At 41.5% G+C, this 15046-nt stretch overlaps 1 protein-coding gene across 3 annotated transcripts in view; it reads right to left on the reverse strand.

Moving 5' to 3' along the window:
• LOC125881218 (urotensin-2 receptor) overlaps nt 1-14789 on the reverse strand; it is a 149222-nt gene extending 134433 nt beyond the window's left edge. For all 3 annotated transcript variants that reach the window (XM_049564283.1, XM_049564282.1, XM_049564281.1), the window contains exons 1-3: nt 14658-14789; nt 12518-13233; nt 7006-7384 (exon numbers count right to left, since the gene is read on the reverse strand). In XM_049564283.1, coding sequence (XP_049420240.1) covers nt 7007-7384; nt 12518-13231 — 1092 coding nt within the window. In that variant the 5' untranslated portion in view covers nt 13232-13233; nt 14658-14789 and the 3' untranslated portion in view covers nt 7006. The remainder of the gene's footprint in view (nt 1-7005; nt 7385-12517; nt 13234-14657) is intronic.
• Between the last annotated feature and the right edge of the window lie 257 nt (nt 14790-15046).

The following is a 15046-nucleotide window of genomic DNA, read 5'->3' on the forward strand; positions in this document are numbered from 1 at the left end:
GCTATCCTGCATCACAGGGCCCATAAAGATGTTACACAGTTTGGCCAATATATCAAATTGGATTCAAAACGCATTATTGTTCTGATGCCCCCAGGAACAAAGCTGGGCTTTGAAGCTAATTTCACATAGTGGTCAAAAGTGGAATTACATCATCTGCGTTTCTCATGTGATGCCATGGGGCCTAAAAAATACTTTTCCCCATAGATTTACATTGTAATAGAAACATCTGGAAATCAGTGGATACGTTTTTGGGAATGTCACAACCCAGTTAATGACTCATGTCAATATCAGAATTTGTATCCATTCCTTCCAATAACATTTTGCAAGTCTAATTTTAGCCCAATTCAAGTTAGTGGAGGGCTAAATCATTAGTTAGCCATTCAACTGGTGGAAGTTAGGTGCTAAGCTATACTTGGCCTCTGGCTGAGCTTGCTCTTTAGGTCCAACAATGCAGAAGATCCGACTAATTTTATATGGTGGAAATTGCACTTTTTTTTTTTTTGGCAAATGCACCACTGAACAGCTTTCACAGGAATGAACGGGGTCCTGCCTCCAGCGCTATATCCAGTTTTCTTTATACATCCATGGCTGTTCCTGAGGGCTTGGCCTTATCATTGTTGGATAGCTTAATGCCAGCCAGTGACTTCACCCACCTCTCTATTAGTCCTGTCTTTACAATGAAGCTGTGGGGTTCACCTTAAACTCAAAGCCTTGCTGATTCCTTAAAGCCGGCTAACCAGTGGCTAACATAAGCAAACAGGCTAAGAGGAGCCATTGGAGGCACTGGGTGGTGCATTCTTATTAGTGGGAGCCACTCTTTTGCTGGATGCTAGCAACCCCACCTCCACCCATGAACATTGTCGGTCTCTGAAGCCAGTTTGACATAGTGGCCAAACCCTGGAATTACGACTACCAGGTCAGTCAGGTGTTGCCACTGGGCCCAAAAACACTTCCTCTCATAGACTTACATTGCAAAATAGACCTCTGTAAATCAGTGAATACATTTTTTTAGCATCACAAGTCCTGCAAAATGACTCATTTCACTATCAGGATTTGATCAATTCAGTCAGATAATACTTTGAAAGTCCAGAAGAGCCACATGATGTAATCATTTTATCCCAATTCAAGTTAGCATAGGGCTAAACCATAAGTAAGCCAGTTTGGCTGGCAGAAGTCTCAAATGTGCTTGTACTATGGGCCTAAAAATGCAGAGGATCTGTCTAATTTAATATCTGGGACGTTTTTAAGCTTTATGTGACACTGAGCAACTTTCATGGTAATGAAAGGGGAATCCCTTAAAACTGTATTCAGTTCTCCTCATATATCTCTCCACTAGCACTCACGCTAACAAGTCCAGTCTGTAAACTGAACACACAGGGACAAAAATTAACATCAGCCCTCATCTTCCCAGTAAAACCCCTTTTACACATGCACTGCATACCTAAAATTATCTAGACATTACCCGGTGGACATGTTTGTGAGAATGCATATGCCTGAATCAGTTGGAGGTCACATTAAATGGACTTTACCCTGCCAGCTCCCAAGTACAAAGTCTGTGTAATGTCCGATTCCGGCGCAGGGTGGCGAACTCCGCGCAGAGCTAGTTTCGAGCAGTGCAACCCGAGGCGCGCTCAGTTTGGTAGTTTGGCAGACCAAGGTTCGCTGAGATGGGTGTGGTGGCGCAGCAGGGGGAGGTGTCAACAGATCCAGCTTGGCACAGTGACAGTTTCGTTCCAAAAGGCTTTGTCGAAGGTGCGCTAAAAGCTCGCCAGCTGAAACCAGGTCTACTGTTTGGCACGTTTGGCAACCCAACCTGATTTGATTAACACAGCTGCAAACTAATGAGTTCACATCCCTCTCAGCCAACCACAAACAGCCACAGCATCAGATAGGGAGTATATATTCAGCATCTGTAAACTTAGAAAAGTCAAAAGAAAAGAAACAGAGTGAGACTGCGAGAGAGAAAGAGAGAGCGCGCGCGCACGAAAGAAACGCAACATTGATTTACAATTGTGGTGACCTCCTCCCAGGCTACCTTTGCATCATCAGCTCATGGAGGTCTGCTCGCAGTTCCGTATATTTGGACACTGCGAGCTTGGACCTCCCGGACCAAAACATCAGTTTCCTCCTGGGAGAAGTTTGGCCGTCTGACACTGCTGCTCTCTTCTGCCATGGCGAATTGAGTAAACTCTCATTACGGGTTAGGGTTAGTACACTTTCCACATCCACATATGACGTGCAAGGTACCCTTAGCGCGTTGGTTGTTGATATTTTGGGTCACCATGTCAAGTTCTCTTCATTAAAAATACGCTTCAGTTTTCACTGGAAATTAAACATTTACATATAGTCCCTTTTTGAAATTAACGCACTTCATTGTTACAACACTGCAAATTAACTTTTTTTTTTCAACAACAAACACATGGTTAGGTTTAGGCAACAAAAACACAGTTAGGTTAAGGCAACAAAACGAAGTGGTTAGGTTTAGATAAAAAAAAAAACAGGGTTTGGCTTTAGAATCTTACGGGACGTAAACACCGCTCTCTCAGGTAGAAGTTGGTGGTTATTGGACCCATTCACCACCCTTCCCACCTGTGACACTCGAACATTCGCTGCCTTAACTTTCATCCCTGTCCCCCGGGTTTCCCTCTTATGTCGCCGGGCATCGTTAAACTATAACAACAACCGGCCGCATATCATGCCAACGTGTAAGGACGCCTTTTTGTGTTGGTTTGTGACGCCACAACTCACTGCCAGAGCCCAAGATTTTGACGACTTCGGAGTGAGGCTCAGTCATCAGACGAATTTCGAAATCCCTGTCATGTCTTGTCCTGCACGCTCTACCCAGGCATCACCCCTAACTGACACCAAACAAAGTATTCCAGTAGGTGAGGACACTTCTGAAACCAAAAAATCTCCTGCTGTGTGCTGCATGTGTAAAAGGTAAACTCTGAATGAAGTCTGGACCTGACTCTCGACATTATTCAGAGATTTTATGAGAAAATGCCTTAAAGCAGCAAAAAAGCCTTGCTGTAATTGCACAGTAATTACTATTTAATTACAACATTTTTAATTATAATCCCTATGCTTCTTGTTGCTGGAAAATGTTCCAGTGGTGGTGAGCCTTTTGGAGAAATACTGTCCATGTGTATGCGTCTCCAAGCGCTCAGGCACAAATATGGAGCCATATTTTCTGCCCTTGTGAATTATGGTAGGTGTCACTCAGCACATTGTATTCCAAGGCAGAGTAGTAATATGACTCACACTGCTACTCTGTCTCTACAGGCAGCCTGGACACACACCACACAGTAATCAGGGGTAAAGCACTATTAGTTGAGTGCAGAGTTATAAACCGGATTGTAAATATTGGATTTTTCCCTCTTTTTTCTCTCTTGTGGGATAAATTGGAATGAGAAAAAGATATTACTATAGAACATAAAGTAGTCTAGATCCATTTGAGAGGTTATGGGGGGGAAAGATAAACACTCAGCTATAATATCCTGCTGTGGCAATCTGGATTTAGTTATGAGCTACATTCATTTCAGTTATTTATTTAGCAGATGTCATCATCTGTAAAAGAACAAAAAAAGTAGTGTTATGTGTGTCAGCTGGCTTTTCTTCTGCAGATATATGGCTGTGCAACCACTCTCGCTAAGTCGCAAGTTAGTGGCAAGTGTGTGCCTGCACATGTGTGTGTGTGTATGAGCGTACATGCGTGTGTGTGTGTGTGTGTGTGTGTGTGCGAGTGCATCCTGCCGTCCCACCCCCTCCTCTCCACACCCTGCTCTTCACTCTCCGTTCCCCTCCGCTGCACTATGATTCAGTCCTCCAGCTTCCTCTGCACGGAACGTTTGCGGGCAGCATCTAAAACCCATTTAATGTATGTGACAGTCGTGCAGACTGGCCGACACATACATAAATACACACAAAATATTTTAGTATTGCAAGAATGTTGGCTTTTGGCGATAGTGCAAAGATATATAATCAAACTTGATACCGATTCCACACATGAGCCACCTTTCAGTCCTTGAATACAGTAGCAGGGTTGTTCAAAAAAAAAAAAAAAAAAAAAGAATAAGGCAGAATCTGACAAAAATCTAAAAAATTAATAGGAAAGTAAACCTTGAAAAAAAAGGATCCTTGAGGCAATAAAAAATAACAACTATGAAGAATAATATTTCAGTCAAAGAGTTACTTTATAGCTTTCTTGAGGCAATAGAAATTCCATGGATAATACTCAACATAATTAAGAGGTAAAGCTGAGCTAGGAAATCTACATTATTGTAAATCTTAACACTGTGCATGTGAAATGAAACGTTGCATGAATAATGTATTTTGTTCCTTTTAGAGATGAGAAAATATTCAGAAATGTATTCCAATGGTGTCACTGCAGAAAAGCATTCAACAAGGCGATAGATGTAGTTTAATATAGGCCAGGTGGAAGGGTTGGTGAGTGGGTCCAACAATCCCTGGACTTTCACCCAGAAGCCTGGTGATCACTTCCCAATTGCCAAACCAAATTTTTTTTCCCCTAAACTAAACCACCTGCTTTTCTTGCCTAAACCCAACCATGTGCTTTTGGTGACGTCCTAGTGTTGGACCAGGAATGTCAACAACTAGTTTGATAGTTTGACTGCAGTTTGTCAGGATTGACAGCTGCGAAAGGCTCATCTTCTAAGGTCATCAGAAGCATTACAAGGAGGCAAAAGACTATTATTCTTTCCATGTACCATCTATCTCATGTAATACTGTACAGGGTTAGTGGCCGTTTCAGCGAACATGACAGAAAGTTATTTTTATAAAAGTTAGCAACTAAAGTTTTAAGTCAAATTTGTGAATTGTGACATTGGGCTATGCAGATAAAACTGACCTGACATTTATAACATTTAAACTGCTAAGGTACGTCTGAAAATGTTCAGTACAGGACTAACGACATACCCTTTAGCTGTTTAAGCCCATGTCAACGTTAGCTTAGCAGATAGAGGAGAGACAGCTTCGCAACCATGATTCCCAGAAGTCCCACAGCCTTTCCCCTGACAAGCTTAAAATGATGCTGTGATGTGTTTAAATTTTAATTGCATGTTTCAACATTTTCTTTCAGTCATTTACACTACCAAGCTACCTGCTAGGTCAGTGTGCTCACGCAATGGTTTGTTTGATATTCTACAAAAATGCATACATGATTCATATGAATTAGCTCCCCACAAATGCTGTTATGTATTCGTATGTAACGTCAAGTCATGTACTTCACGTAAGGTTACATATATTAAGTTTAGGCAAGTAAATTTACTGGTTTAGGAAAAGAAACATGGTGATGACGTACCTTAAAATGACTCAAAGTTCACACAATTCAGAACACACTCCTGAGGAAATTCCTGGAGAAAAGTCCTGTGTTTTGTGACCCTTCCACCAACCTCATGACCAATGTTGGCATTGGTCATGAGGTTGCAGCCTTCCCAAATCAATCGCTATACTTGACTGGCTCGTGATTACTTAGAACATGTATTTCAGTGCATTACTTTTCATGGGAAAATGTACAGTGCATGAGAACAGCCTGAAGAATTTACATGAGTAAGTTGCCAATTCATTTAAGTAGAGAAAGACCTGTTTTTCTGTTGGTCTTTCATAAACAGAAAAAAGACATAGAACATGTTTCAAACATATTGAAATCATCAGCACCCAGAAAGCATTACCAGACAGGAGTCAAGATCACGTTTTCAGCATTTTACCGCTTGCAATTAATCCTGATTAGTTACAGCTGAATGCATGAAAATTGCAGTTGTGATATAAAAAGTTAAAGTTCCTTGTTCAGCTCTGAGTTCCACCTACTATTTCATATTCTTTAAAGAAACAACAAGATGCGGTTGGAAGCCCTATAAAGCAAGTAAGTGGACCTTTTAATATAGATTAAATTACAGTGATATATATGTTCAAATCACAGCAGTATGGTGCTGGCTGGCAAAATACTGCCAATATGAAATCAGGAGTGACCAAGATAGGAGATCTTTTGATATGTTTGATTACAAGTACAGACTTGAAGTTAAAATGGTGAAAATTGAAATGGAAAGTGAAAATGGATTGTTTTTCCTCAGAGGAACTGCTTTTGTGTCCATACACATACCCCATTGGTGGAACTGTGTCATGACTCAAATGAAATATGACTTTGATTGACTAATGTTTTGTACCCTTCGAAGAAAGAGACAACTGTCCTAAAACTGTTGGCAGAAAGTGTATTGACTGAACTGCATTGCTGTCCTGAAACTTCTGAATTTCCTATGCAATTGAGTATTTGTTGTTGCTGAACATGTTTCACCAGCTCCCCCAGTTCCATACATAAACATCAAGAGGCACCACTTGTCCAGAATCGACATGTTTACACTGCATACCAGGAAGTAGGAATCCTAAACAGACATGTTTTCAGAGGGCTAGAAAGCAATGCAATCTGTAATCACATAAGCCATCAGCACCAGCCTTTCCTCTTATTAGAAACTCCAGCAAAGCTGCCAAGTCTATATCATCTGCTGGCTTCCAGGATATTGATGCAGAATTGTTAGTAGAAAGATGGAAAAGAAGCTGTAACTTACTGCAGTACTGAGCTGTGTTAAGAGAAGGATGTAGTTTAGGGAGAAAGCTTATCTGTGGTCCCAGGGTCCTTTGCTCTTCAGCTCAATATTCTCTTAATGTGATAAACTAAGGAGACGTGTAAGAGTTATGTGTTCTCAACTATTTCTTTTGCCCTAGGTCAAATGTTCAATGTATGTTTCTGGGTCAAGTTGAAATCACCCACCCACAGCGCATCAACCTACTGCAGTTATGCTCTTTGAAACCTCAGGGCAAGGCAATTCTCTTGACTTAAGACATTGATGTCTTCACAGTGGCTGAACAAAGACTAGGCCCTTGGGAACACTGGACCCTGAACACATTTGGATGACACCGTATAGGGATTACTTATGGTCTTCTCATCAGCTAACAAAATCACAAGTGTCAGCAAGTAAAATCTGCCCCTACCTTACAAACTGCTGTTATGTGCTCGCAGAGAGGCTGTGTGTGTGAGCATAAAGCTCTCAGTACATTGCTGACTGCTGGAAGATGGCGACCTGCGTGGCGAACGCTGAAAGCGACGACTCCTGTTGAAGTAGCTGCCAGCACTCCAGGACCGCTTGTGCTTCCTCAGGTACTCCTTGTAGTTCTTGGTGAGCAGCGTGTACAGAAAAGGGTTGATGCAGCTGTTGGAATACGTCAGACACGTGGTCAGGTAGTTGATGTTGCGTTTGGCTTTGGTGGATAGGGGCAGCGAGGGGTGGAACTGACCCAGCAGCTGCCAGATCCAGAAGGGCAGGAAGCATGCCCAGAAGAGGAGCACGATGGTGAAGATCAGGTACAGCACCTTTGGGAACATAAGAGATAAATCATTAATGTGAATTATTAGGTGTTTTAGGACCAAATAGTTCTGGTGACTCCCTGAGAGCTGGGGAGCTCCCAGGAGGACTACATACCTTCAAGGGTTTATTTTTTCTGTTTGCATTCCCACCACCTGTGGCAATACTAAAGTGACATACTGTTAGCTGGTCAGCGGTTGGTATAGCAAAGTCACTTTTGCTTTGACGATTCAAAATTGGGTTGCGTATATGCTCAGTAAAGCCTGGACTTCTCTATCAGTACAGTCGCCTGTGTGTTCTTTACATTTTTCTTGTAACAAGCTGTTGTTTGTGTTTTGTATTGTGTGTTGTTCACAGATGGCTAACCCATTTTTTAAAACAGTGGTTGCCGGTGCTGCATCGACTGTGTTTGACCAATCAATGTACGCTTATGTCTGGATCAATCACCAGAGAATCCACTCTAAAATAGGAACTGAAAAAGTCCCTCAAAATGGCTGTCTAAGAAATAAGATCATTTGTAGCTGTGTGGACAAAACAAAAAGGGGTTTCTTGAACTGTGAAAGAGTTCCTCCAGTCCAAAGAAGGTTAATACTGTACAGGATAGTGGTGTATTAATCATGACATGCCAAACAAACTGTTATCATCTCAGAAAAATTATTAGATTGACTGTATGACTGTACAGCACATAGATACACAGAATAGAAAAACTTCTGTTTAATCTTCTTGATGTAGCTTTGCTGTATGTTAAAATGCCAAAAACATAAGGTAATGATGATAACTTAAAATCACTGCATTGTGGCCATATATATGGAGCCTTCAAGTGGAGGTATTTTGGTTTTGATGACTCATCTTCCAAATCCATGCACTGTAAAATTTGCATGTACTTGTTCATCTATGATAGCTGCTTAGGAGTTGAGCAGTACTCATTTTTCTCCAGTGATTAGTATTATAAAAAGCTAAGGACAGCTTATAAAACCCTGCCTGTCGTTCCTCGTTGTGATCCTCGTTGAGAAAGAGACCCACAGTTACACACAGCACTGGTAGGGACGGAGAGTATTAATTATTCCTGTACCAAGCAGCGGCACTTTTAAAAGTTGAACAGTCTGCATTCTCTCTTGCTCCAAGGTACAAGTAAATCCTATGAACAGCCTTTAATGCAACTGAATGGCAGCACTGGCACATTGTTAATCACATTGATAAGACAAAATTAACCCATGTTAAGCCCTGCTATGAAGAAAATTGGAAGGGGTTTGGTCTCAGCGTGAGAAGAGAGCAAACGGGAATGGAAAGAAGAAAAGCTGCAGCCTCAGGGAGAGGATTGATAACAAAATGTTTTAAGCAGAGAGCCGAACTGATGATGCTCTATTTATACACTTTATATAAAATATTTATCTTTCATGACAACAATGCTGTTGGCAAACTGTTGCCACAAACAGAAGGTCAAACAATGGCTATGACAAAGAATGTCACCAGTGCATGAGCAACAGGATAGGGCTCCTCCCTTAGGAGTTTGTACACTTTCCATATGGAGTATGACTGAATCAACAGCCCTGGTGAGTGGAATGTCTTTGGCGGTAGTTTAAACAGCGGCGTCTTGCCCAACTTCCTGTCTGCTCATGAGGCTCTACCTGATGGATGTGTCTGGATCCCTCTCCAGCCGAGCTGCAGAGTGGTTAAGACATGATGGGACAGGGACTAGATTGATGCTGCACACCAAAACAAGGAGAAATAAAAATGGGGCTTTAAATTGGATTAGAGGGGCTGTTCTGTCTCCACGAAGTCCACAAAGGGAGGATGTTAGGGCAGTGAGTAGTTGGATGGTCAACAAAAGGTCAAACTTTTATATGGAAGGCCAATATTTGTTTCCAGCCTCATGCAGACATTTAACTTTTCTTTTTCTTTTAACCATGATCATCAGTCGTAGTTATTTTTCCCCTAGCCTATTCAATACGTTTCAGTACCTGAACCTAGAAGTGCCAGATGACAAAACACTTGTTTTTGCAACATTGATTTGTAACACTTTCAGAATGAAGAACGTAGTTTGTTGTTTAAGTTGAGCTACATCCACGCTAATATGTTTTCTTTTTAAAACGCACAACTATTTATACCTTGCATCCATACTGCTCAGGTGTTTTTGAACCCCACCGAACAGAGATTTTTGAAACACTGCTTGGTTTAAAAAAAACACGGGCTGCATTTTAGCCTGGATGGGCAGAAACGGAGATGTTTGATGAAGCAGACAACCATGTTTGCTTCCTGATTGAGTCTTATCAGTCATGGCATGTCAAGCAAAAACATTGTAGCTAGGTTAACATAAGTTTTGTGATTTTCTTGTCTGAGTATTCCTTTCTCATTGCTATGGCTTCCACCAGCAATAGATATTGCTTCTTGAACTACTTAAAGTTGCAGTATTTGCTTTGCAACAACTCCCAATCAGTTTTTCGCCACCTTGACCACTTCATGTATTACTTGCAGTAAAAGTGCCATCCTACTTTTGCCATCTCTGTAGTATTTCAGGCTATTCTCATTAGGGCTGCCCCCGTAATAGTCGACCAAACATTATTCGACCAGAAAGGTCATCAGTCAACAAGACTTAATTGGTCGTTTAGTTGCAGAGAGAAAAGAAAACCCCGCTGTGCCTTGTTAAAATAAATCAAAGCCTATATGACTGGACCATGTGGGAATTTAATTTGAAAGGACAGACAAAGGAAGTGGCCACGCTCAGCAGGCGGACAGAAATCACATTACAAACCAATCACAGCCGTCAGATATCTTTCCTTTCTTCTATAAATATTCAGTCTGAGGACGGAAAAGTTGATCATCTTAGTGCAAGGCTACTCAGAGCTTTACATCTGTCCCAGCACCTGGTAGAAAATCATCTCTGCACTCAGAATTTCTGGTAAATAAGCTATACAGTGCTTGTTAAGGTTGCTTAGCAACCTCAGATGCAACCTGCTGCGCACTCTTCAAAGCTGGTACAAAAAAAGCACAAGAGTAGGACCCAGCATCCAACCTCATGTTTCCAGGCAGTTAAAGGGCTGGCACCTGTGGTTATTACACAGGCTAGTCAATAACATGTCAGGCAGGAATCATTTTGAGAAGGTGAAAGACAAGACCAAGGTGATACATAAACTCTGCAGGCAAACATTTGCCTATCATTTGTTGACTACAAACATGACGTATCATCTGAAACATGTAAGTAGCTACGTACATGTCCATTAGCCACTTAGCACAGTCATTACTGCTTTTGCTGTGGCGAAAAAGGCCCAGTTAAGGTCAGATTGGAAGCAGAATATGTACTTAGATGAAACAACCTTCAATGGGGCAAGATAATAAGAGCAGAATTTTCCAAAACAATTGTTTCTCTCCACGCCAGTCGACAAGCGCTTCTGGTCCCAGCTGTTGTCTCCGTCACATTTGGGGCTGTTTTTCCATCATGGGTAAGTAAATAACCTCATAAAATTATACGCCATGTTTTCCTAACAACTGTACATGTGTGTCCACTTCTTAGTAATGAGTATATATATATATAAACACACACACACACACACACACACACACATATATATATATATATCACATTTGTCAAACGGGGTGTTTTATTTTGAAATTTGTTTTATTCTGAAAATTGACCGGATGCTGTTGTTGTTGTTCCTTTGTTTGACTTCCTGCCTGGCTTGACACATTAGCTTGCGGCTTGCGCAGAAAATAGACCAGATGTTGAAATGATCGCTGCAGGGCGGTGTCATCCACACTGGCTGCGCCGCGCAGCTCTGTAGCCGGTATGGATGACACAATTGGTTAACATGGGCGCCGAAAGGAAACTGGCTTCACTTTGAGGCTATTCGCAGCGCTTCCACGGGCAGTGTGGCCCTGGCGTAAGGAGGAGTATAAGAATATTTGGTGAACTGTTCTGGGGTGCTGTCTTATTGTTGTGTGAAGTAAGTTGGTTTACAGTAAACTACCTGCTAAACTGCTAATTGCTGTGAAATGACCTCATGTCATTGAGTCGTTTTTTCAGCACTTTGCAAATAGTGTAATTAACAGGTGGCTCGCTCAGTGTGTGACGTGCACTTGTAGATAAAATATAGGTCTATATTAATTAAGGTTCATTAGTACAGTTTTGTATTTCTCTGTAATGTAGCACAGTGTTAACAATGTTAGTTACACTATTCTTTCTCAGACCTTGAACTCAAACCATTGTGTTGCCCCACCCAAAATGTATAATTCAATAAGTAAATTAACAACATGTGGGTGACTAGCTGACTAATGGCCTTAAATGATGACTCTTGGTCGATTAGGAAAATTCTTGGTCGGGGGAAACCCTAATTCTCATGTGCTGTTCATTTGCTCTAAAAGAAAGTAATGCATCAAAATGCGTACATATCCCACGTAATATTACAGTAACATATTTTGGAAGGCTGCAATTATGTGACCAATGTGCTGAAAAGCAAAGAAGGAAGTGGTCCGGAGCTATCCAGTAAGAATGCAGGTTGGGTGGAGAATGGGTCACAAAACAAGATTTTCCCTTAGCATTGTCCCAAGGCTGGTCATAGGAACAGTGTAAACATCGAGAGAAGTTTGAATCATTTTAAAGAACGACGTCACCACGTTTCTTTTCCTAAACCTAACCACAGTATCTTTACTTGCTTAAACGTAACCTACATAACTTTATATTAATTATGTCACTTTAACATTGAGGACATAACGTCATTTACGGGGCACAAATTCGTAAGGTATCACACAAACCATTGCATGAGGATACGCTGAGTGCCTCTAATAACTGAGCAATTAACTACAGTAGAGCATGCACAGTGTACCTGAATGGTCATGTGATATTCGTTTACAGGTGCGTTAGTATATTATTTCTGAAACGCTGTTAAAACACTCGTGTAGGGAGATAACATTTTAAAATTAAAATGCCAAAGTTTGGATGTGGCCTTAGAGGAATTGCAGGGTTTGGAGTACTGTTGTCATATATGGCTGAGCACATACATGCAAATATTCACAGCATACATCTTTGAAGATTAGCAGTAAAGCCCAAAAAGCACTAGCTTGTGTAAAATAAAACTACCTGTAACCCCTAAATTACACTCTCAAATATTCAGATATCAATATTCTCAATTTTGTGATTTACTGACCTTTTGATTGGGAAGTTTCTTGGTCAGTTTGAAGGTCTCCGTCTGCGAAACCCAATAAGTGCGTGCAAGCTGGATATAGAGATAGCCAATGATCAGTCCAGGAGCGACAATGCTAGTGCAAAACAGGAAGGAGATGTAAATCTTGTAGGACAGTGGCGACAGTGTGGGCTGACACATGGCCTTGTTGCCCAGTGTCATTAGCTGAATGCTCACGATCATTGGTAGGGTGAGTATGAGAGATGCTGCCCAAACCAGCAGAGCAATGGCCTTCCGGTAACTTTTAGACCGTTTGACTGTGTCGAGTGGCTTGATCACGGCAAAATAACGCTCCGTGCTCATGATTGTCAGTGTGAAGATACTGGCGTGCATGGTCAGGAAGTCCATGCTGATCAGAATCCGACACCCTGCATCCCCAAAGTACCACCCCTTTAGGAAGTGTGTGCAGACTACAAAGGGTATGGTGAGAAGATACAGCAGATCTGCCAAAGCTAAGTTTATGATGTAGATGTACATAGAAGCTGCAGTCCTCATGGAGTGGCACATGACCACCAGGGTGTAGATGTTCCCTGAGACTCCGATGAGGCACATGATGGAAAGGATGGTGCCGATCGTAAAAGTGGCGGCTGTGTCCTCATGTGAGCTCAGAGGGGGGTCGGTGGCGTTGGCGCCCCTCTCCACGAGGACTCCCACAGGCTCCATGGATACTGTGGTCATATCTGGATGTGTGGGAACAGAAATTTAAGGGTTGAGGTTAGCAATTTAACAGACATATTACATTTGCTAATCATCCTTGCCTCCTAACTTGGATTCATCTTTGAACATTTAATTCATTCAAGTGGACCTTACATAAATGGGGGCTTTTATAGTCAGAGAAACTATACTGGCCTCTTTTAATTCATTCATAATCTCCTTTTGTGACAAAAGAAGTCATTAGGGAAGGATTTAATGAGCTTGTGTTCAATGCAAAGCTTCTTTTTCAGGCTCCATCTCTACTAGTCATTTGTAAAATCTGTATCTCTCAGTTGACTGCTTGCATGTCTGCAGAGGTAAAAACCTTCCGTGACTAACTCACTCATACTGAGGAAAGTGAAATCCCTCGTTTTACTCGTGGCATAGAAGGCAGCTCTGAAAATAGCTTTTGGCGCATTCAATTTTTTATTTACATTAATATAAAACACCATGAGGTATGTCCCTTTGAGGTTACACAACTTTTCAGATGGCCACTGTCTGGAGTGGATGTGAAGAGGATTGCCACAGTCTGATTCAAAAATATGTTTGAAAAGCATTTGAGAAACAAAATGACAGAAACATACTACTGTAAAAGTTGCACTTTGATCACTTAACACTGATACAATTGTTAATCTAATGGGGAAAGAATTTCCAATGGAAATTAGAGCTTTACTTATATAGTGATATTCTGTCTGAGTGAGGCAAATTTACCCAAAACTACAGTTTAATCATTCCACAGCCAGACAGCAGAACCACCCGGGAAGCCATAAACACACACACAGCAGGACACAACTTAGGGCTGCAGTGTGGAAACACTGACAATTATAAAGCAGCAGCCTACAATGTAAGAAGAGGCAGGAAGGACTAAACGTCAGTGCACAAGTTGAAGGAGCTGGAGGTGAAGGAGTTTTACCTTGTTTAATTTAATGTGACAAATAAATGATTGATCAATTGATTTATGCCACCAGAATTTCAGGGGGGTGATGACAAAATACATCTTCACTCTCTGAGGGTAAACCAGCAAAATGATCAAGCTTTTGTAGCGCACTCACCAGAGCTTATGTTTACAGACAGAGCCAAATGTATCAGAGTTGATGCAACTGTTGAAGGAACACAGAGAACTTTTTACTCAGTCACAGAGGTCTCCTTTCGCCTAGTCTAATTCCAAGATGTCAAGACTCAGACAGAGATGAATAAGGAAGTGTTCTTCCTTTGCGACATATGCTGTTCCAAAGCACCAGGGACAGAGATAAAGTCAGACAGGGTTAATATTAAATTTCAGTCCCTGCTAATGGACCTGTCTGCTCCGATAAGCACAACAGCCCAGTAATGCATGCATGTAAATGCATCTTTAAGGACAATTACAAGTCTACATGGCCATGCAAGTGAATTAAAATACCCACAGCCTTACCTGGACTGCCTCCCAGGACAGAAGGGTTCAACACTTAGCCATGCTTTGTCTCACTTGGCTCCTCCAAACTTCACACTTACTGCAAAAATTTCACACGCCATAAAAGTCCAAACAGATTCTACAGCGTATTTGATAGGTGAAACACGCAGGTGGAAGAAAAGGAAAGAAAAATCTACATCCAGTACTCTTGAGGGGGGAAAATAAACTAAATGAGTCATCCACTACAAGAAAGATTCCTCCAGTGTTCACTAATCTCTCAACAGCAAATAAACCAATCCAAAGTGTCTAGATTCGAGAGACGTGCACTGATAGCTTAAAAGTTCTTTTCTATTCCCTCTACCCTTTGTGCACCTTGGTAGCATCCAAACACTGGATGTCAGCTGTGACAT

This window comes from Epinephelus fuscoguttatus, linkage group LG20 (genome assembly GCF_011397635.1).
Source record: "Epinephelus fuscoguttatus linkage group LG20, E.fuscoguttatus.final_Chr_v1".
In the NCBI taxonomy this organism is placed as follows: Eukaryota; Metazoa; Chordata; class Actinopteri; order Perciformes; family Serranidae; genus Epinephelus; species Epinephelus fuscoguttatus.